Source organism: Dermacentor silvarum, chromosome 3 (genome assembly GCF_013339745.2).
Source record: "Dermacentor silvarum isolate Dsil-2018 chromosome 3, BIME_Dsil_1.4, whole genome shotgun sequence".
NCBI classification, from domain to species: domain Eukaryota; kingdom Metazoa; phylum Arthropoda; class Arachnida; order Ixodida; family Ixodidae; genus Dermacentor; species Dermacentor silvarum.
In genome coordinates this window covers 218430849-218455586 of record NC_051156.1, presented here as the reverse complement: position 1 = coordinate 218455586, position 24738 = coordinate 218430849, and the positions used below count along the sequence as shown (strand labels likewise).

The 24738-nt window shown below is 47.7% G+C and overlaps 1 protein-coding gene across 1 annotated transcript in view; it reads left to right on the top strand.

Annotated features, from left to right (window-relative positions):
- Positions 1-24738, top strand: part of LOC119446677 (uncharacterized) — a 274791-nt gene that overhangs the window by 154139 nt on the left and 95914 nt on the right. Inside the window, 1 exon segment of the mRNA XM_037711171.2 lies at positions 2821-2926. Within this exon segment, the coding sequence (XP_037567099.2) occupies positions 2821-2926 (106 nt within the window).

The following is a 24738-nucleotide window of genomic DNA, read 5'->3' as shown; positions in this document are numbered from 1 at the left end:
TATTTCCGAATAAATTTTCAGCTGTAGTGCATAGTGCGCGTCTCGTGTGGTTCGCTTCGGTGTGTTGTGTTTATGACGCTCTGATAAGTTACTGTGACGCTGTACCAATTAGCCCACCTGTCAGTTAATTATTTTAGCATTGCGGTGTGGGTGAAGTCCTCCATTGTTTCGCAATCGCAAGTAAAACAGAAACTTACGCACTGCCGGTGATAGCGATACTCGACCGACAGATTGACGAGTTCGTCAGTGATAGCGTGTCGGTAATTAAAGGAGGCGCTACTGCCACATTCTATAAATGAATGTTTGGTGCACGTCAGAGGACGAAGACAGCGAGAAGGAATAAGTATACATTCTGTTAAAAATGTGGGGTATTGTTGCCATTGTAGTTGTAGCTGTAGTTGAAGATCTTGTATAGCCGTGATCGATTAAAGAAGATGACGTGTAGACAAGTTTAACAGTAACAAGAACACAACACTGTATCACTTTCTTAGTTACGAGAGCACACAGACACAGACAGAATACACCAGCGTCTTTTCAATATGCTTTCTACCGAGCGTATGTCCCTTTCGCTGTCAGTCGAGCCTCTTTCGGTTCTTTCCACTCTCTGTGATAGGTCTGTCAACAGCTCGAAGACGAATTTCGGCATTTTCTTTACGGAGTCACACGGTCCAGACAAGCTGTGGCGGCGCACTTAATTAAGCACGCCCGCAGCGTTGCTGTAGCGCGATATTTGAGTGCGGGGTTCTGTCCGCGCCAGCCCAAGACTTCATAATTCTTCCGAGGGCTTCTCTTCTTCTTTGTCGCCTTCTTTCTGCCCATTTGTTCCAAGTGCGAAATATATCGAGATAGAAAGAAAAGACACAACAAAAGATATAGTCAAAGCGGCTGGTAGACATTGACACCGTCCATGGCGATAAAGTTCTATATAAATATATGTTACTGTGAGCGCTGCAGGTTACTATGAACTCAGTATTTCTGTTTCGCAACAGCGAAAAAAAATGTAAAAGAAGTCCGGCAGTAAATCGCGAGCTGGAAACTTCGTCGGATAATGGACGCCTGGAAATACGCGCGCTTCCGCGCCCAAGCGTATCGTCATCCGCCAGTACCAGAGCCCATTTGTTCCGGGCAATGAGATCTTCTGCATCTAAGCGTGCTTTATAAGGCGTCCGAGAGAAACTACATTGTTCACGCTGCACTGCTTTTTACTTTGGACAAAGGGCGTGACTCAGTCGCTCATGTGGTCATGTCCAACATGAAGTTAGACACTGCTGCACACAATATGTGCTGTACACTGCTGTACAGTAGACACAACTGTACAGACACTGCTGTGCAGCAGACAGTATGCGCATACCAACCCCGGCTAAATTTCGAAGAAGTCTGCGCGTGTGTAACGGTCACTCTGAAAGCTTGCTTCGCCACAATAAGAGGCATCATGCGGAAAAGCCTGCTTCTGTATTTGCTTCGGCTTACATGAAATAGTGTAACGGACTTCCGTATTCTACGTTCTCTTCGTTTTATATTCTGCGTACCCTTCGTATTCCCTCTACTTTTAATTTCATACGCATTTTTCGTTTGATAGCCAGCGAATATTGCAACGCGCGGGGCGCATACCGAACTGAGGTGATGACTGGCGTGTCTTTAGAGTCGTAACGTCGCAATAGCTCGACAAGTGAAGTGTATTGATGACGTGACAGACATTTCAAGCAAACTTACAATTTGCATTGCGAAGACGAGTCTGGAGGTTGTCAGAAGTACACAAACGAATGTGGAGCATATTGGAAACATAATAAATATTTATGCTTTACAAGTAAGTCAATTAGATGCGAATAGAACATTGCCGCATGGGTGCGCATCGGAATTCGGCAGACTCGGCAATGTGCCAAGGAGCACGAACTGTCTAAGGGTTGTCGGCTATCGTATTCACATGGCATGACTCGGCACGGCGCAAAATCACAAAGAAAGAAAAAAAAAACGGGAAAAAACGCGTTTTTCCTTTTCTTTCTTTGTTTGCCATACCTGCGCATTATTTGCGCCATTTCTTTAGCACCTTTGCTTATTTAGTTCAGAGCTGAGTTTTTGTTCAACGCACTGCAGCCAATTTCTATTCCTTGAACTTATAATTGACGGACGGCCACAACGTTAACCGCGCGATCATCCCGGTAGCTGATCGCGCATATCGCTCAGCCACTTCATTTTCTTTCTCTCCTATCAATACGATCGGTATCGCTGCATTCGCAAGCTTCTTCTCTGTGCAACAAAACCGATGTCGTTATCACGGATGTCTTTTTGTGTTCGATCCCGTGCCACAAGTAGCACGGCGCAGGGATACCCGTGTAGATACTAGTCAGCAAATATTAACAGCGTTTGTACTCGCATTTCCGCAGTAATCGTTCCTTGCAAACATAACACGCTGTTACCGTTCGCATTAGCGCACGTCGTTCTTACGCACTGGCACTAAATCTCAGCGCTAAAGTGCGTCCTCCGCTCTATATGGTATTTAACAGCCCTGCGACGCTGTATCTTGAGGTCAATCGTAGCAACTGCCACCATATATCTCTATGCATGCTTGCTTACTCTCTTTATTTGTGTTACCATTGACTTTTGAGAAGTGATGCGCTGCACTCCTGGTAAGGGGGGGGGGGGTTTGGCTGCGGCTCTGCGCGTGTATGCGCGGCCACGGGCGATCGCCCGCGCGGCCCTGCTATACACGGCCGCATATAGCACGCTCCCTCTGTACAGTGATGCGCGCACATTCTCCGCGCCTTTCGATCGGCCATTCTAATAACCGCCGCGCTCTTCTTCTCTCTGCCGCACCCGCAGGCGATCCGCTGCACCCGACCCGGATGCGGCTGTGAGTGCTTCACGCCCGGCAAGGGAGGAGGCCACCGGCTCTGCGACTCCTGTCAGCACGGCTGGGTAGCGCACGGTCAGTGCCGGTGGCGCATGCGCCCCCACTTCTCCTTCATCTTTCATATTTTCTTGAGCGCGCGCCGGAAAGCGTGTGCCCCACCTCTCAACCTGCATATCTATTCGCACGACGAGCGCGTGCTGCCCAGCGTCCGTCCCTGCGTGTATACGACGCCGGGTAATGTGCCGCCGCTCAGTCGAGAGCGACTTCGAGGTGGCCGCATGTAAGCTTAGCCGTGTGTGGCTCGAAGTGCTATATACACAGGGTGTCCCAACTATCATGCACCAAGATTTTTTTAAATATGCAAATGCAACGTAGCTGGACAGAACCAAAGTAATGTTGTTTGTGGTCGCTTCGAGATACTCAGATTATTATTTTGTACTCCGCATAATTACATAATTAGTCTCAATTAATTAATCAAATTCTCAAATATTATGGTTAGATGAAAAGTGTCAAAGAGAAAATTGTGGAGCAACATGAAAAACTCCCGATACAGCTTTCTCTTGCTCAATACGTGCTACATAAAAGTTTTTTCGAGTGTTAAAGAAGCCCGCGAGTACACGCAAAGTGCCTCGAGCGGCAAGTCGCGCGGTTCTGTCCAGCTACGTGGCATTTGCATGTTTTTAAATCTTGGTGCATGATAGTTGGGGCAGTATTTATATGGTATTTGATTTTAGTGAGACGGTGTGATCGAGTCCCCACTGATATGTCCCAAACTGGCTACGTCCTAGCCATCCACACGACGACCGTCCATGGATTATGCGGTCGTCTCATCACCACATACTCCCGGACACGAGAATTTATTGATTAAAGTCAGCTGTAGAGTGTATATGTGCACATATCGTATGCAATGCCGGAATGATGCTACCGGAATGATGCTAAATAATAATGATTATTTTTTTTCACTTCACTGCCGCATTTTGCTTTCGTTTCTCTAAAATAAACGTGAGTGGAAAACTTTATCATCGTTAATTTATTATTGTTAATTAATTGAATTAACGCACGCAATGTAAAATTATTGTAGTGAAATATTGTGTAGGGGCCCATTCATCAAGACCTGGATGAGCTATTTCTTGTCTCTAAAATTCGAATCAAACTTGACTTTCGTAACATCATTACTGTAATTGCACGAATGGCGAAGAAAAGAAAAACGAAAAGGCACGGTTAATTAACGCTTGAATACGAGCTAGTCGGTACGGCAACATATTTGTAGGGAACACCATAAAAGACGGGACTAGCGACTGGCACGTTAAATCCCGGGATTGAATTTAAATTTAACCCGCGGATTACCCCCCTACGGCATCTCTGTTTCCAGATTCCGACTTTTTGAACGTAAGGCACCATCAATCCAAAATAATTTAGTCCCGCCGTTGCGCACACATGTGATCCGGCGCTCGCCGTCTCACGAAGTTACGAAGCGTCCGCGGCTGCCGCTAGGCGCCCGGGGGCGCCACCTCCCCGAGCGCCTCCTCGGCGGGAGGGGAGAGGGAGGGAGCAGGCTGATCGGCTGCCATCTTCGGCGGCCGCAACGACCGCTCATCGAGCCTTCACCACGCGAGCTCTGCGGCTTTTGCTGTCCGGGAGTCGGAATGGGATCAGCGAAGGGCCCAAGTCTCGGAATCTCGATGGCCGCGGAGCAATGCAGTTGCTTTCGTATGCTACGTCGATCTCTAGTGTAATTGTTTTGCGTAAATTTATTAGCTATATATAGAAATATCGACATCTTCCATATGTGTGATGCAGTGTGTCATGTTTTAAACTGTTGCGGCATTTTGTAAATATAGAATTGGTAGGAATTATGTTACCTCTAACGTGTAATGTTCGTTTTGCTTGCACATAATTCTACGCATATAAGGTGCCATCTATATACGAAATGTCGAAGTCTGTTCGTGTTGCGGAGTTATGGCGTTGTGAACCTGCTGTTTCAGTTTCTTGAAACCTTGCGATAGATAGATAGATAGATAGATAGATAGATAGATAGATAGATAGATAGATAGATAGATAGATAGATAGATAGATAGATAGATAGATAGATAGATAGATAGATAGATAGATAGATAGATAGATAGATAGATAGATAGATAGATAGATAGATAGATAGATAGATAGATAGATAGATAGATAGATAGATAGATAGATAGATAGATAGATAGATAGATAGATAGATAGATAGATAGATAGATAGATAGATAGATAGATAGATAGATAGATCAAATATAAGGCTCTTTGTACTCGCGTGTAAGTACCAGCAACACTGCACAACAGCCATAGGATGTGACAACTTTAAGATTTGAAGCATTTATTGAAGTAATCAATGCAGTATAGTATACATGAGCTGGTTTTATAGAAGGAGGTCCCTCGGAAAGAACTGTCAGGGGGATCTCATAATAGAAAGTGTCTAGGTACAATGCATAATTAGCAGACAAGGGGAAATACATAGGAAACATTATACAATAGTGAGAATGCAACAATATAACAATAATAGCGTGCCTAAAGAGTATGTCAGAACAAGGAATAAATAAGCAACACGGAAAAAGCAGAAATAAATAAATAAAAGTTAAAATTACTACACAACGGTGATCACTTTTTATGTATCTGTTTTTATTTATTTATTTATTTATTTATTTATTTATTTATTTATTTATTTATTTATTTATTTATTTATTTATTAAATGTTTTTATAGAACAATGGCAGAAGTGAAAGGTATTATTGTAGTTCAATCATGAATAGTTTCTGTGGAGCACTACGAAAAGAAAGAAGTATATGGGATGATTTTATTGAAACGGGTAATAAACGGTTCGAAAGAGATACAGCTGAGGAAAAAAAATCTGTTTGCTTTCCATAATTAGTGAGAACTCTGGGTAGTAATAGGTTATATTCATGTGCAAATCTCGTTATGTTTGAATTAGACAGGCGTGCCTGTGATTTGAATTTGGTGGCGATATCCTACTGCGTACTCCAAATGAAAACAGATTAGTTGAGTAATGAGAATTATGTCGTGACTGGGGTAAATATTGGTGCATATAAGTCCTATAGTGACTAATTGAAATGAGGCGTAAAGCTTGGTATTGCAAGTAACGCCTTCTAGTAATGTGAGTATTATATTTATTACCCAAACATATTGCACAGTAGTTCAGATGACTGTGAAAAAGAGTAATAGTTTAATGAGCGTAGAATATCCGAAGAAAAAAATGGTTGCGAGTTAAAAATGAGCGATGAAGAGATAAAGATGAAAGAAAAGAAAGGCAGTAGGGTTAACCAGACGAAAAATTCGATTTGCTACCCTACACTGGAGTGAGTGGGATGTAGAAATCAAGGAAATAGAAGAGAGAGAAAAGTGTAAGAGAAGTTAAAGAATTTTTTCAGATGCGCCAACCAATTGCGTTAGCTAAGTTCCGTGACGTCATAGGGAAGGCGAACTTCGAATATCAGGACTCTCATGAACTATGTTTTGGAGCGCGCAGGCACAGAAGGCAGCGGCAACGTGGTTTTATGGGCGGAGCTTGTACTGCATTCTTAGGTACTGTGTGTGCAGCGCGATTCGCGCCTGTGCCGCAATTAATGCGAGTGTACCGATCGCACATGCGCAGTCGCACTGGCGCATGCGCGTACGTCATCTCAAAGCCGAGCACTGCCGTGTCCGAATCGCGCGTTGCGCTATCATCAAGCATTACCGCACACAGCAGTAATGTCAGGCGCTGAGAGCGAAAACGTTCGTTGTCGCGACGTGAAAAGCAGCTGGCAATGCGACGTGTCGCGGTTGCGCACAGCTGGCGAGGTTTACACATGCCGTTAGCCGCTGCCCGGACTGGTGGCGCCATCACGCGGGCGCATGCCGGAAGAGCTCGTCACGAAATTGTATCACAGACCGTGGCATTGGCCGCTGACCAACACTTATTTCTCTTCTGTACTTTTGTACTTATTCACCCGTCTCTCTATCATTTCGTAGGAACATGTTCTTCCGTGGTGTGGCAGTGACCGGTGATGGCATTTAGCGCAGTGGCTATTACTGCTTAAAAAATGAAAGCAAATACACACTACTAGTCGAGATGAATGTTCGTGATTTGCTGAATGGCTTATGTTTACATCACGAGAGTACTCGTAGAAATGAAGTGCGTTTACAGCGCCGAATGTGCTGCAACGAAGCGATGCTGGCGCAGGAAGGATAGAGGACGGGGGATAAGTACTTGAGATGTATTTTCCGAATTTAAATGGTACCCCCTCCCAATTTTCTTTCCTTTTGTGCGATGTCCATGGTGACCGACGTGAGGGAAGCAGGCTAGGTCAAAAGCAAATAAAATGCTTTGCAAAGTCGAGCAAGGAACATTTTCTCGTAGAGGAATTCATATCAAGATTACGTCAAACGCAACGAAAAAATAATGTAAGAAAAGGAAGAAAGTCACCGACAATATATGTGCTCGTCATCACCACTCGAGCTATCAGTTTATACGCAGTACGTGCCGTGTGGTAGGGAAGGCACTGCTGCAGTTGTTATATCGATAGACCTTGAGATAATGTACGCCTGTTCCATCGCACCTCTCTACGATGGCATATATCCATCATGACATCTTATGCGACGGTGATGCTACCTTCGAGAAAAGAAACGAGTCTTGTATTCCAGAACTTCATCGCATTATAGTGACATCTTCCTCGCGTATGCATGGCGCCCATCGTTGAGTAGACCAGCGGGAAATGGCAGCTGCTAGAAAGGGAAGCTTTTGACTAGTGCCAACGCCCGCAATTAATAATCAGTGTAGTTTTTGGTGAGCCGGCATTCCGCAACATTGACTTACATACTTAAACTCTGCGACTTATACCCTGTCACGCGGTGCACTGTCGATCGTGATCAAAAGTGCCCATGTAACTAGGGTGCCCATGTAACTAGGGTATTACAGATAGATCTTTTTGCTGGGAGAGCCTCCTGCTATAGCGAAAACTTCTCTTTGATCTGTTAATGCCTTTGAAATGGCCTGGAAAGATTGGCCGGCCTGCGTGATCACCTGTGATCACGTGGTGTTCTCCCGTACGCGCGCATGTGTTCCGAGAACTTTCTCTCACTGTCTCATCTTTCTATTTCCACGTTCCCCTTCTCTATATGTAGGGTTGCCAACGGGACACCTTTTAGGTTAACCTCCATACGTTCGTCGCTTCATATTCTCTCAGCGCTTACTTCTCCTCAGCGCCTACTTCACAGGCCATTATTTCTTCTAATTTCATTTTTTTTTTTCGAATGTGCCGACAGGTAACACAGAAGTGCACCTTCCTCACACTCGCATGCAATGCAGCGGCTCACTGCTCACTGTGCGTCCAGATGTGCATAAACATACAGCAAAGTCTGCCAAACAGAAAAAGAAAAAAAAAAAAAAGAAGAAGAGCCATGCAGGGAGGTGGCTTCCAGACAGCTTAATCGATCATAAAATTAGTCGAGGATAAACGCGCATTAGCTGATTAATCGGCAAGTTAATCGATCAATTTCACGGCCCCAGTTATGAACGAAGGTAGTCAGACGGGTAATTACCCCTACTCGCGATTTCGCGACCGGCTGAATGGCCTTGCAAGGGCTTCGTTGATTTCTTATTTTAGCGAGAAGTAAAGGTGTACGAGAGTTGTGGTTTTCTTCTTTTCTTTTTAATCATTATTATGGATCTTCTTTTCTGTTGTAGCTTAATCGTGAAGTTAACATGTGGGGTTGCGAAACATTTCGTTGGCCATTCGGGCATGGTTGTTTCAGTTACGACGACAGCATAAGTGCGAGTGCAGCACGTTTTTACTAGAGAATGTAGCAGTTAGTTAGAGTTAATGCTGTTTTTTTTTAATTTACCACTGCCTTCCTTTGAGTATTTTTCTGCATTCGACACACGTCAACTATACGTGCTGGAATCAAGACTACGATAGCTCGCTTGCTGACATTAGTGACGAACAGGTGTGCCTCGAGTAGCAAACCGAAGGCTCTCGTTTGTGATATGGGTAACCGTTATGCAGCAATTCTGACGTCCGCCACCGTTATCAAGCTTGGGCAGCAAAATTATCATTTTGTCTCGAAATTCCCTTCTCCTTCCTTTAATAGTCTGTTACAGTCGTCGCAGAGACACGTGGTACTTCACTGTTCTTTAATACGTCGGTGCAATTCTTTGATCGATGTCTTTTCTGCTTCTGCTTAATTCTTCTTCTCATCTTTCTCTCTGTCTTTAAATATTGCTCGATGGGTATGAGCTTTAGTCAACGTACTATTCGTAGATTGAAACGCTTCCTTAAATATAGAAGAAAACGTTTTTTTTTTTCTTTTAGAGAATCCGGTTAGTTCTTTTATGATTATTTCTTGCTTCTTCTTCTATATACTTTTTCCCGCACTACACGTTCTGACGTCGGAGATTACAAATGTAGGCCGGTCGCGATTGGTCGAGAGCGATTTATCGCTGTTAATAAAACGCAAAATGAAATACACCTTAAACGTACATAAACAGCATTTGCCAACTTTTTAAACCGTTTCAAGCGAGGAAGTACAAGTTTAGCACAAAATTAAATAAATAAGAAAAAATGGCATGGCGATACATCCGGTCGTGATAGTTTCGTAGTTTCGTTTTTGGTCAATGCATCGTCGCGCGCGCCTGTTCCGCTCTACGGTGTTTGGTTGGTTGCGTGTTGCGTGGCTCAAAAAACGTTGACTTCGCGGGAAACAGCCAGAAAATGCCTCGTGTGTGTAGTGTTGAGGGCTGTATAAATGGCCCAAGGTGCTTGCTCAGGGGCAGCGGCAGTGTTGACTCGATTGTGTCCTTTCATGTGGTGTCGCGCGGTGAGCCCCGGCTCCCCGGCGTTCGCAATGGCTCAGTGCTCTGCCGATGATAAAACAGCAAAAGAGCCAGAGAAACCGATGGTGTGCTCTCTGCATTTCTCGCCCTCGGATTATGTGTATAATCCTGCCCTCGAAAAGTATCTTGGCGTGCCCCAGAGGCCAGTCCTTTCTCGAGCAGCTGTTCCCTCAATGCCTTCATCAAATTTTTGCTGTTTTTTACGACGCTTGTTCTGTCGGGAACATCGTAGCCTGGCGGACCGGACGCTTCGCCTTCCGTCGACGAAAACGAAGCTCTCCGCCGGCGCGGCCAGCGGCTCACCGCCATCGCACGCGGAAACACCTACCGCTCGAGCACGGAGGATCATTTCGCGCTCCGTTTCACTGAATATCGCTGAAATGCACTGGCGAGCTCTTCTTCTTCTTTTCTTCTTCTTCTTCTTCTGATTCTTCTGACGACACTCTTCTTCTTCTTTGTTTACGAACGTGCACCCAACAAAAACTCGCGAGGTCCCTCTTTTAAAACGTCGCTTTAACGAGATAACGAATGCAACTAAATTACTGTAGTTGTCTTAACAACTATTTTGCTACATTATATATTTCTTGATGTCCTGGAAATGTTGATAATTATGACGGTAATGAAACAGGGGTTGTTATAAAGTTACCTGTGCCTCGTATTTTTTTTTTTTTCGTTTTACGTTACAGTAAGCACGTAACCAGAAACCTGTCATGATTTAACAAGTAGACGCACATTCAAGCTCGCTCTGCCCACGAGCTCCCGCTTATCGATAACCGTGTAGTGCATACCCGGGCCCATACGAACAAAACTTTTCGTTCGTAAGAACTGTTTGCCGTTGGCCGGTCCCCTTCTCCTATACTACTCGGTTCGCAACCACAGTGGGCCATGCCCACCATCTCTTGCCAATCGCTCTAGCGTCCGAACTGCTTCGTGAATACGTATACCCGGTTTCGCTCGAGCAGGACATTGTTCCGCTGGCGAACTCGTGACGCAAGAATGATTGTAGCCAATGAAGAAGGGGAATGTCGCATGTACTGTTACGCGTGCAGCAGAGAGCACAATCGTGGCCGCACTGCCGATCGCCGAGTTATCGCCGTAATGGCCGCTGACATCGCTGTCAGGTCTCTGCGCGTTCGCGTTCACTTCGCGGAGACGCGCGGCTCTCTGGGTGGTCGAACATACACGCATATACGCGAGCCGCGATTAAAAAAAAAAAGCGAAAAAAAAAGAAAATATAGGTATACATGAAAGCGATGTCGTCGTCGACAATCTGAATGGGTTGGTTGGCGCTCCTTCGCATGCTTTCACGCCGCCGGCGCGATCGAACCGCCGTGGCGACCGAGAGGGGTCACCGAACCGGGGTCACAGGCGAGCATATAGAGTCAGGTCTGGCAGCGTGTCGTGTGGGTGCAATCGGTTGGGGCTTGCGAGCGCGCGCTGCATGCGCTCCCATGTACGCGCGAGCCATTTCAATCAACTTGCAAATGAAGCCCCGGCCAAGTGACACCTCCCCCGCCGCGGGCCTGTCCGTCCGCGGCGCACGGCGCTGGTGGCGGCTCTGCGTCTCGACCAAGAAACGCTCGATGACGCCCGCTTCTGCTGATGGCGCCGCGCGCCATGACAGCCGCGAAAATTCCTCGCCGCCGCTAGTTCTTCAACTGTGTCTGATGGGGCTCAGGCGCGTGCGTATATCTACACCATGTCCCTCTAATACGGTGCAGTGTTATTGTGAATGACTGAGCTCCTTCACCAAAATTATAAGTGGCACTGGCTAACGCTCATGCAGGGCCAGATCTGTACCAAGAAAGTGGACGAGGAACAGTCGCCGCCGTATAGCTTGATCGGCCTCATCACGCGTAATGCGGAATATGTTTAGTACGGCTCCCACCGGTGCCAAGTTGTCTTTTCGTCCACTTTCATTCTCGTTTTCTTTCTTTATTTCCACATTTAAATTAAGACCACAGTTAATATCCCCTATGCTAGTCCTGACTTCATTGTCCGTTGGCTTTGTGTTGTTATGACTAGCTAAAACAGGACCCATCGGTTCCAATTCCTTTCGTTGATTAAGCTTCAGCCCACTATTCAGGAGCCACATTTGCACAATTGCGCATGATGACAGTTTATGGTCGGCTGTCGCCCTGGTCAATTACGACAGTCAATTATGTACACTCGCAAGAGTTAAGGTATACATCCAGTCACTGACGTTGCTTTCCTGCGCGCATCTTGAAACATCGAAGACTGATTGGTTTATTTCTCCATATGGGCCTTCCACAATGCTGCACAGTTCTTGTCGAGCCGAGTTTTACGTCTCGATCGCGTTCGGCTCTATACGCTTTCGTCGCGTGGTCCGCGAGCTCGAGCGGGCGTGAAAGAAGCTCGCAGCTGAAGACGAAAAAAACCCCGCCGAGGGATTCGACGGCTGTCCGCGCAGGTGTTGACGTGGTTACACGGACCTCTATCCTTCCCTCTCGTCGACCGTCATGCACCGCCAGCAACTTTTCCTTACAGGTCCGCGAACCGAACAGGCATCGTGCCGTCGACCGATTTCTGTGCAAAAACTGCATGGCTCTGTTTACGATTCCGGAACGCCTGTTGTAACGGATACAGCTACGCAGTGAACACGCGTGACTCCGCCGTCTGTGCGATAAAAGTCACGCCATGTCACTGCGCAATTGTATGCGCATGCATGTCACTCAAGTAGGCGTGTCTTGCAGGAAATAGCCTGTATGTGTGCCTTCATCAATGACCCAAAGAAGGCGTGACCATTTTGACAGTATCTATCTATCTATCTATCTATCTATCTATCTATCTATCTATCTATCTATCTATCTATCTATCTATCTATCTATCTATCTATCTATCTATCACAACTATTGCTAGATTTCAAGAAACAAAGATGGCAAGTTTACAACGTCATAACTGAGCAACTAGAACAATTTCGAAATTCTGTGTATGGCACTTGATATAGAATTAAATGCAGACAAAAATATCAACATTATATATTACAGGTTACATATTTCCACCAAATCTATATTCATAAATTAACGCAACGGGTTAAAACCAAGCGCAATGCATCAAAGGAAAACGTCAATATCTTAATTGTTCTTGTGTCCCAAGAATGTCTCGCTACCCTCCCCAGATCTTCGTCAAAGAAAATTTTCTTCTTATTTGCTTCTTGACGTAAAGGTTTCTTCAGATTGAGGCAAATTGAGGGAGGGTGCTAGGAAGCTGCTCCGACCGAGCCGACTTTCGGATGCAAACGCTAATGCATTGCGTGTTACTAAAGCAATCAGGGAAAAACTGGAACCACACGGTGAGTCTCCACATCTTCAGTTCTATACCGTCGTCGGCGGCACACGAGTCCGCTAGAGCTAGAGCTGTCGCCCTCAGCGATGGTAAGTGCCACTATGTAACCGGAAAACCTTACTCGGAAACGTTGGGCTTGGCCTCCGAGATCTGGCGGTGCGTGGTGCGCGCGCCTCCAGATCTAAGAGGCCATGCATTGGGAGATGCCGTGACACCTCCGTCATAAAGAACCAGTGGTCCTTGCGGGAACATTGTACCATCCATGTTAGCCTGTGGAGCATGTCAGGGCTTCAATACGAACTTTTCGCCTTTCAGTAACTCGGGTAAAATTCAATAAACAGTGTTGCACGTCACCGGATGCACTTTACAGAACGCCCACAAAGACGACGCGGACATTCCTGTATTGTAACGTTCAGACTTGAGTTTGAGCAGATCCTAGTAGCAAGGCGCCTACTACACGCTATGCTGGCAGCATTCCCATATACAAATGCTCTTTTTCTGGATTCATCAGACACGTACAGCTCGGAAACGCCACACACGTACAACGGCTGACGACGCTAAACAGCGAGCTATTCCGGTCTCGCGTTCCCTTCGTACGTAAGTACCCGTCCTCCAGTTATATATTGAACGTGGCTCACTAGGCTTGGCAGTGCTCACGTGCATATATCCCACAGTTCAGTCGCAAATCCAGCGAGATTTCTGGCTCACCTAGCTCCCTCGTGGCGTAACAGTGACGTCATCGTATCCGGCCTTCCAAGAGCACCCGAACAACCCGCGACGAGGAGAATAAAGAAAAAAAAAACGAGAACAGCAGAGACTTGGCCATCAGCAACAACAACACGCAAATAACAAGAAAAGTGGGGAGCAAGTCCGGCGAAGGAGTGGAGATTCCTGCAGCGGCGACACTGTACAACAGCAGCAGCAGCATCAGCAGCAGCGCTCGATTCATTCACCTTCCGCCCATTTCGATGCGCGCGGCGGCGGGTGCGTCAACGCCCTCCTGGCCGGAGGACCGAGCCCACCGCCGTCCCCGTCGAAGAGGGCTCGGCCTTTCTTGACAGGCCCCCGCCGCCGCGGCGTGTGCGCTATGGACCCGCAAGGAGCGCGCGCTGCCGCCGCCGCCGCCTCTGATGGGCACCAGCGGTGAATAACGACGCGCGGCCAGGCGTTGTCGCGAGCCGAGGTGGCCGCGCGCCGTTGGCTCGGCGAGTATGCGTGCCGCCGCCGCAGCAGTTCCGTGCAGTGCTCTTCGTGGGCGAGGGCCGGTCCTTCTCGCGAAATTCTTGGAAGAGGACGCGCCCGCCCACACCACTTGGACGTCTTTCGCCCCGCAGGAGGCTGTCAGCGCGATGTCCTGGAATGACGCGTTTCTGAAAGAGAGAGAGAGAGATAGGTTAGACCACCGTAGGAATTGAGAGCCGAAAGAAAGACGTATGACGACTGCGTTCGCTGCTCGTCCACGAGTCGATCGGCAAGTGGTTGTCGCCAGCCACCTTCCCTCCCTCTCACCCGGTCTTCCGTCGCTGCGGGAGACTATCCGCACGGTGTTTTCAAACAACGCATTGTTCGGCAGGATAGGCGGGCACTTGCGAAAACAGGGCATATATGAAGGTGAATAGGCGAGTGATTTGCAATGAGGGACCGGCAATCATCCACTACGTGTGTCGCTGCACATTACGGCGCGCGCGAACCTTCGCAAACGCTGCAGGCAAGTTGTCGAGGCTGTGTACGCGTGTGCGCGCGCGCTCTCTGGCTCGCAGTTGTGTACGCGGCGGCCGAATGTGTTCCCCGCGTGGTCGGCTCGCAAAAGGTATATAATTGAATCGTTTAATGGGAACCATGATTTATGCCGGCGACCGCCCGGACACAGCGCAGCCGCCGCTGCCAAGGTGTGGCAGCCGCACCGTCGTCCCTTGGCCGGGAACAAAAGGGGCCCCGGGAGGACGCCGCGGCCGCATTGGTATTCGCGCGCCGCTCCTCCCCGGCCGTGTTTTTTCACCAGTGCGCGCGCGCGCGCGCTACTTGGGAGCGGCAGCGGCCTCGCGTTCAGGCCACGGACATGGCAGCGGCAGCGGCGGCGGCGATGGCCGCTAAGCGAGGCAGCTACACCCCCGTCTCGCTAATTGCGTGCAGTGCGGCGGAAGAGGACATTCAACCTCTGCATCCCTCCGCCAACAAGCGTGGCCCATCTAGAGCAGCGCTGCCGAAAAGTGCAGCTTCCTTACCTAACAGAGCGAATATTGCAGGTGAAAACGATGGCAGGATAGAAACGCTGAATATAACAGCAAATGCACTCTCACACGCGAGTGAGGATACATATGACTTTCTCTTGACTGCGTGCGTGCGTGCGTGTGTGTATTTGTGTGATAGCGGAGAGGGGAGGCGGGGAGGGGATATCGATATCGGCGTTTGTTTGCGTGCTCAGTACTTCGTCGGCAACTTCCCAACTTTTCCTGAAACTCTCGTTTCTCTAAGAGAAACAGCCACTTGCGTGCGCGTTTTAATCCAGCGTCAACTTCTGACGATGGATTCCTCAAAACACATAGCGTAATAAAAACGCGGGATCGCTTTGTCGTGCACACTGTAAGGGAGTATAAGCGCACGGTTCTAACTCAAGTGGCATTGCACAGAATCAGTGAGACCAGCACAAGCCTTCGTTGCGGTTGTCGGCCAGCCGTATACTTTTGTGTGCTCCCGCTATCTTATTTTTTTTTTCATTTTTCTTGAATAAATGTTTATTCCTCCTCCTCCCTCTGGTAGTCCATAGCCATATAACATATATAACATAGCCATATATATTGCTATAGTCATATAACAAGGACGATGCGGGCGTGTGCGTGGCCGTACGCGTGGGCACGGTTTTAGTTAGGCAAGCTTGCGCCGGCGCAATCGTAAATTGGTGACGACGATGCTAGACCGTTGGTAACTATACAGCGATCATGCTTACCTGCTCGTTAGTGCGAGAAATCGTGCACCGACGTGTCAAGAGGAGCGACACAGTGTAGCACGCGTTGGTTACGAACGTTGCGCTATCTGTAATGTCTATGCGCGTGCACATAAGTCATCTTATTCCAAGAAGTGGTTTCTTGGTAAGTAGTCAGGATGGCCGGTTTTTATCGTGGTTCCAGACGAATTCAACTCACGCACGGTGAATTATGTACTTCTGCGTGCTGGGCGAGAAATGTTCCTTATAGTAGTTTGACACCACTTACGGTGATAATTTTCCTAGTAATGCTTATCGCACTTTAGGCTAATTATGAGTGCGTGCTCACTGCATCACTGACATTGACGCGTGCATCTGTAAGGAAGGGCCCGCTGTGCTGAAATGCGCTCGCGCGAGTAAAATTATATGTGACGTCACTCTCGCGTGTAATTGGCTGCGCTGCGACAAAAGCAAGGATATTGCATGCCGCCTATATAACATGCAGCCATGCTTATCGTTTTCAATGTGTACGCTATGAATGCAGTTTTCTTCACCAATTTTGTCGCTAGCGGCTTGTACAATTATACTTGCCTGGTAAGACACTAACGATTACCAACATCAAAACGATACGTAGGTGGCTTTGAAGAGCATTTATTGTGCGATATATCGGCGACACTTGTCAATGAACTCTGAATTCCTGTATAGCTCAAGAAACCACGCGGCGACCGGCAATGTTCGCAACTAAAGAATTATCACCCGAATATATATGAGTTTTTTAAGTGCACTAGAATTTAAAAGGAACGTGCGCCGTATGCATTTCGTGTGCCGTTTGGCCGGAACACTGCATGGCTGGAACAAATAAAGTCGTTCGAGATATCGCCACCACAAATACGACGGGCTTTCGCTCCCACTTAGCCGTTAAGGGTTACGCAATCCGCGCGACGTTCCCCGGCGGCCTCGTCTTCGCTTACGCGAACGGCAATGAACGCATGCAAACTTTTCACGGGCCCTCGATCAAGTGCGACGGGCACGCCTGCATAGCAAGCAGGACGCATTCATCGGAGCAACAATAAAGACTGCAGTGCCGTATATAATGAGCGAAGAGTAAAAGTGCCGAGAAAGACGGAGCACGAGCGAAAGGCTTCTTCTTCCTGCGGACGCGAAAGACACGAACGGAAAGTATATAGCGCCGGGTCCGGCGAAAATGCCGGGACACACCTTCGCCGAGCGATTGGCAGCCATTACGCACCGCCACCACTATACCACCAGCATGTTCCAGGGGAGCGCTTCTCGAACGAGTACAGTTGCCTAGCAGTATTATATAGAAGAGGGTTGGGGCGCTTTCTGTACGGGCTCATGCATGGCGCGCTAATGGGAGACCATTGCTCAGATGCCGCTCGGTACGCGCGTAAATACCGCGCTATTGACGACCTCCACCTCTTATCCCCCCCCCCCCCCCCCCTTCCTCTCGTCCTCCCTGCTTAGTGCGCAGACGCACGCGATTGCTTGTTCATCCGCTTCGTGCCCGTTCATTCAAGCCGAGGGTTTGAGCGTGCATAAGGCAGAGACTATTTATACTACACTTCGACGAGGTTCCTTCCGGCCTATTTAGCTGCACCTGTCGAGAATGGCTTTGTTAAGGGCCATGCTTTATTCACCGAGTTAACAAGCGAGGTGTTCGCTTACTCTAGTGTGGTCGACGTTTGTAAATCTCAGTGTTCGATGACTTACTTATTTCGCTCGTTGAAACCTCGGCGCGTACGGATTTGTAAAGGGGCTGTACGCGTTTATTTCTGTCTTTACGATGCAGGCATGAGCAGATCCGGGCAAGTATGGGAGGCTTTTTTCCCCTCTTGTTTCGAGTTACCAAGCTTGTAGTATTTCCTTGAACGTAAACATTTCGCCGTCTCGTTAACTTCTTTTCATTGCCTGTCTGCATCTTTGTTTATTTTCTGCAACGTTCATTCAGCTCTACATAGTGTGAAAAACACTGTAACGTCCCGGGCACAGTAGTGGCTTAGGTATAGTTGTGCAAATATTTGCACAATAATTGTTAGGAGCCCCGGAAGCCTGAAATATAATCAACCTGAATGTGGTGGAACAGAAATTATATGGTAGTGCGTGTCACATCCCCCGTCCGCATTAAATAATCCGTCTGTGGTGCTTGTTCAAATTGCATGTATCTGCTATCTATATAAAAGGCTTTTTTATATATATAACGACTCTATTGCACCCGTAGTGCTGTCATACTCATCTCTTTCGTCTCTCTTTCCCTCTACACACGCTTGTTATGGGGAGTAGCACGCTTTCTAACATTTTCTACTCCAACATATTGCCTCTCCTCCCTTCGTATTTATTTACTTGCGCTGTTGTAAAGCAAAATACCACTGACTTTGTAGTTTGCCAATCGAATGATTCTCGTTGGCTTGTGGAAGCCGTTCGGGTAAATATGCCTACATAGTGATTATTGCCGACCCAGGAACGAGAGTTACTCGAGAAAGGATACAGGAGCTGTCAAGGTATGCGAAGGGATCTAACAGACAGTTACTGGCGTTGGCTTATGGACGACAAGTTCAATAAGCAGCTAATCCAAATTCAGATGAGGGAGGCTTCCACGCTTTTACTTAAATACACACTTAGTTATGCAACAAAACAAGCTGAAAAAAAAAGAAAGAAAGGTAGACATCACGTTTTAAATTTTTTGTGGTGTCGAATATTCGGTAGACCGCAACTTTTCTTCACGCTATGAGCGTCCTGCTTTCCGCAAACGACTCTTCCTCTCGCCCAGTGTTATTAAGAAGTGACGGCGTGCAGGGTTAAATCGTTCTAAGCATTTGTTCGCCCGATTCGCTGTGACGTTTCACGAGCCACATCATGCCTCTTCGATATACCACAGACTTCGTTCACTGCACAGAGAAAAAAGCATTATAGCTGTGTTGGGGGTAAGGGGGACATAAACTGCGCCCGAAACATGCGTAGTTGTTTAGTTCTTTAGTACGGGAGAGAGAAATAGGATGCTTTATAATCGCACAGGGGAGACTGCAGACCGATTCTCCTAAGATGGCACGACGGCAAAATGTCGCGGGCGTAGTTGCACCCGAAGGGTAATGCTCCCCCATTAATTCCGCACGCGAGAGCAGCGTGACATTGCGCGTTTGTGTGTGTGGCGCAACGGTGTGATGGAGCGTGGCGCCCCCTCCTCCTCTTCGCATAGAGCTCGAAAAAAAATAATAATAGCGCTGACAATGAATGCCCTCTCTTCGCCGAAGCGGGCCGCACTATATACCGCAGCTCGTGTGTACGGCACACGCGGCGCGCACACACATGGTCACCGCTGTCCACTCATTCTCTTTCGTGCGTGCCTCGCAGGCGGTGCGATCTCGCTTGCTCGAGCCGTGGAGCACGTCCGCGCGAAGATGGTCCGCACAAGCGCTAGAGGGAGCTAGTGGGGGTGAAAAGATAGGGGGGGGGGGGGGGGGCTTCTCTTCATTAGGCGCGCGCGTCCGTCTCTGGCGCGCTTCGTCCGCGTCTTCTCGGTGCTCGACAAGAGAGGGGTTGTTGGGAGTGGCCCCTGAGAAATGAAGCCGCTCGGGCGAGCACACCCAAGCTGCTGCTGCTGCTGCTGCCGCCGCCCGCTGCAGCCATGACGGCGGCACCCATTAAAAACGAGCTGGGATTCGTGGCCGTGCCTTACCGCCAACGGCCCCGGCTGTACGAACGACGACCATGCAGACACGCCTCCTCCTCGCCAGACCTCCTCGTCCCCATCCCTCCTCGTTTCGCTTGCTGGTCGAGCAACTGGTGGTGCGATAGTGAGCGCGCGCGCCTTTCGTGCTGCCCCAAGGCCTGGACGCAAGCGCCGTGCCCGCTTGTCGTGGCGCACTGTGGCGAAAGCGCGTGCGGTGGACGGGAGAATTTGCTTTTTTCTTGTTATTTTTTTAGCCGCAGATAGTAGTGGACAGGCCGTTCGTTTCGCACAACGTGCTGTCTTTCTTCTTGTGGCCGACACCTAGATGACGTCGCTGGTTTGCCACTCAAGTAGTTGTCGCGGCTGTCTTATAAGAGAGGAGTGTGGGCGAGTGGCTAAGCTCCGCTGATGGAATTCGAGCCAGGAATACCAGACAGGTGACGTTTACCGAGATTGGACGCTTGGAATGTAAGGAGAAAGCGTGACGAAGGGCAACGTCAACTCGAAATTCCCCCACATCGCATACTTTGGAAACGTCCGTCCGAAGCCAGTTAACTGCCAACTCATAAATAATGGATTGCACTGCGTTGGAAAACAAGCGAGTACCCATTATTGAAACTTGAGTGGTATGCTTGTGCATAGAATGAGCACGAATAAGTGCAAATACAGGGAAGTCGCTGACGTCACACTCGTATCGTAGGCGACACTGTTTTGGCGCAGAATCTTAATGGAGACGTTTGGCTTAGAACGAGGGAATGGATAATTGCAGATGGATAATTTGGGGACTACAAGGAGCCGACACGCCATAGCTTCTGTCTATGCTTGAAAGGGGAGATTCACAGAGAGAGAGAGAGAGAGAGAGAGAGAGAAGGGCGAACCATGTACAAGACGAGAAAAAAAGTGCAGGCATTGTATCATTTGCACACTGTACGTATGCAATACAGCAAAAATTGTTTTATGTACATTATGAAAACTATGTACTACATGATGAGAGAACAATTGGAATACTGTGTAGGCTATGCATAACGCGATTATATACCACGGTATAAATATTAGTTTCGTCGTGGTCTTGACTTGGTTCGGATGTGATTGCTTTGCCCTGAAATACCTAAATATCGCTTAGAAACTTTCCCCTCGCCTTTTATAGTGAACCGGAAAGGGTCAATTCAACAGCTCTCTTTTGGGAGCTGATAACTCAGTGGCTGAATGACTTAAAAAATGCTTCATTGCTGAGTACGTTCCTGCTCATATTTCAGCACTAAGTTACACGAAACTAAAGAAATGGTAAAAAGAGGCAAAATGCTGATATCGACGAAAGAAGCAATCTGCTGATGATCTATAATCGTCGGTATCCCGAGGTGTCTATAAACCGACGTCATTAAATTCGATGCTAGAGCTCGTGGTACATTCTTACAGATGACTAGGAACCATACCTCTATTACTGATATTATTGTGTATTAGAATCCATACCTCAGGTCGCAGCCGTTGCCGCATTAATGCCGGCAACGGCTGCGACCTGAAGTTTGTGAATTGGTGTTCAGGGTTGGAATTGTTGTTCAGATGTGAATTCACACATGTCATGAACTTAAAGCTTCAAAAAAAACTACAGCTTAAGATACAGCCACTTTGAATGCGTACTCTTGTGGCGTTGTACATTTGAAAATTAAATGACGGAGAAGCGTTAGAACTGATCTTAGAAGAAAATGCCACTGCTTGAAGGTAAGAACACAAATTTAAGTGCAAACGCAGGCGCTTTCGTGTTTTCCTTTTCATCCCACCTTCAAGCGCTGTTATCTTCCTTCTAACATGTGAAAACAACTATAGGCCCAATTCGTAAGCTTGCGATAGAACACAATGTCATTCATCGTTCCGTATTATCTTAATTCGTATGCTCGTTTTGTATGCGTACTTACCGTACAGTTGTCAACTACGGATACGGGCGATCGAGTTAACAATGTACTGCTGCTGCTGTCATTGTTTATTCCTCCTGTAATTAACAAATGAACAATTCGAGATAAGTTGAGAAGGCAACGGCGAGAATGAACTGACGAGCGTTATTTTACAACATTCTTCTTCCAGTCGAACTCGAATATATCGAACCCACATATAACGAATTATTGCGTATAACGAACAGTAGTAAAATCCCCTTGAAAATTTTTGTATAACGTTTTCATTTTATACATCGAATTACCTATATATCGAACTTTTCTGTGATCCCCTTCAGATTCGATATATCCGGGTGCGACTATTATTATTGCTATTACGAGGAAAGAAGCAGTCGTCACCATTAGAGATGACTAAATCTCTTTTATTATTAAAAGAAATGTATTCGCGCCTAACCTGCACGCACGGACTTCAGAAGAAACTCTTTCCAAAGCCAAAGATTTATTTCTAAAAACGCCTTTGCCTTCGGACGTCCTCGTTAGCGACGCCGTCCTCGGCGTGTCTACGGAGGCGTCTCGAATGAAAGTGCCCTGGCCGCCAAGGAGTTCTCCCGCATTATACACACACACACATCCCCTGTTTGCGCGTGCGTGCACGTGCAAGAAACAGGATGTGGCTTACGTTCTCGCTTTCCTTGAGCATTTATTTCGCCTTTTTATTGTGACTCACAAGCCACGCAGCCGTTGAGGAGTTCCCGACGGTCTGTAACGCGTATATACCTGTCTCGCGCCGGCGACCTGCAGAGTCGTCGCAGTGTGTCTCGCTGCGGGATCGCGTGACAAGCGGCTATCGCGACGTGCGGCCGTGCGTCGCAATGCGTCGCGAAATCGCAGCCGCGTCGCGCGCGGCGACCGTCTTCTTCACGCCACGGTGTCGCGTGCGCCTTCCAGACGGAGGATGTATATACAGTGGCACTCGAGTGTCGCCGTTCACGGTTGCACGATCTCACCTTGTGCTGCGCACGCGTATATGTGCGCGGACACCGTCGCGCGGAGTGGCTCGGAGTATATATATTACTCTCGGCACGACATCATCCTGTTTTCGAGCGCATGCTGATAAACGGTCATTGTGGCGGTCCCCTAAGGAGAAGACGGCGCCGCGCTGTTAAGAATATGCCTTGCACAGTCGACGTCGGTTGCAAGCAGGCCAACGACACCCTCAATTTGCATGGCTAGTATTTCCAGCGCGGTAAAAAAAAAGGGGGGGGGGGGGGGGAGGGGGGAACAACTAAGCGAAAACCATGGGCCCTGAACTTCCAACCGAGGGTTTATAAAGCATGACACCAATATATATATAGACATAGACCAAGAATTGTACGCACAAGGTACTCACTGCAAAGCGTGGCATATCCGTCAGTTGCTGTCATTAGTCGTCTTGTTAAACACCTCGAAAGGAGAGTGGACACACACGACAGAATTTCGTTATAACGAAGGAGCACGGGAACGTAACGATATGCAAAACAGGCAAGTGCGCTGCTGCACATACCTACTTTGACGCAACCAAGATGGCGGACCTCGGGCTAGAATGAATCATAATTGAAGTGTCACCGTCCAAGGTTTCAAAACGCGTTTCTCAGCTTCAACGGTGCTACTAGAGGAACGCGGCCACCTTGGTTAGGGAAAGTGAACTCTGTGGGAAAGCCTGCTTACAGACTTTTGCAAGTCGTTTACAGCGAGAAATGCACTGCAAAAAGCGAATAGAGCTGAGATACAAAAACGAGTAGTTCATAAATATATAAGGCAAGCAGAATTCTTATCATAGGCGTTTTTTCATGGTGGCAGCGACACCCGCTATACCTGACTGTGGCAGCCACCTGCGAGATCGTCGAGAAACGGCTGGGTTCAGTTTGTCTCAGTACAACTATAAATGAGATGCTCGTTCAACATCTGTGCATATGCACAGTTTAGTCTCAAAGACGGCGCCGCAGATACCACGTGAGAGAGTTGTTGATGCAAGTTGGTTCGGGACGTGTGATCGGGACTCTGGAGTTTTGCTTCCACGTCAGACGGCGCAAGCAGCACGGTGCGTTGGCAGTGCTAGTATAAAGTTTCGTGCAAATTAGAATTAACTTCATCGCAGCACAACCCGCGTTTGGTATTGTGTTTTTAACGGGGCCACATGGGGGAAGGGGGGAGGGGGGGAGGAGGGGGAGGAGGGGGGAGGGGGGGAGGCAAACACTCTTTATATATAGCATATAACCAAATTAACTTCAAGTTTATTTTATTTGGTTTCCGATTGTTCACTGTTTACCAGCATTTTACACAGGGGTTTGAAGTACACTTTTCTGTATAGAAAGGCACCTTGCCGGTAGGTAGCGTTTACCACTGCTTCGAGCGAACCGGAAGTTTCCTGGTGCTGCTTATACGAGTATCTGTTACATGTAATGTTGCGTACTCAAGAGGCGTTAGTGCGGCACTAGTCGGCCCGCATTCTGATGAGTCCTCATCCACTTCCTCCATTATACATGCAATATAGAGTGACCTATACCTACACCAAGTGGCATTATTCTTCCTGACAAAAGAGCATCGGCCCGGTGCTGAGACACACGCACGCGCACACACACAAACACGTGCACATGGTCACGAACAGTTTATTAGCGTGCACTCATTGAGCACATATAACAAAGTCATTCACTCATTAAGCGACAATATGTTGACGACTGTCACTGGTGTGAGCACGCAGTGGCGCAAAAATAAAGGGAGAGAGACAGAATGGGAAAGGCAGGGAGGTTAACCAGAGGGGAAGATCCGGTTTGCTACCCCACGCTAGGTAGAGAGGGGAAGTCCGGGAGGTAAAGTGACAGGAAAGTAGAGAGAGAGCACTTTCCAAAGGAACACTGAGAAAGACAGAGCTTTCTCCGACTTTGTAGTTGTTCTTCTAAGAATAAACGAAAGGACAAAACGATAAAGATTACCTATATGGGTTGATCTGTTTTAGGTTTTATGGAAATTCTTGTGATCGCCTGTGGCAGATAGCATAATTCTTGTCTCTGAGCTGGAATATTCGAAGATGCGGACATTACTGGCACGAAAAATCTAAATACATGTTCAAATAATTAAGAAACATACAGTAATTAACTTGTTAATTAATTACATTACGGCACATATTGTAATTTACTAATTGTAGCCGGTGAGTATACACGACGGATCTACTTGAAAT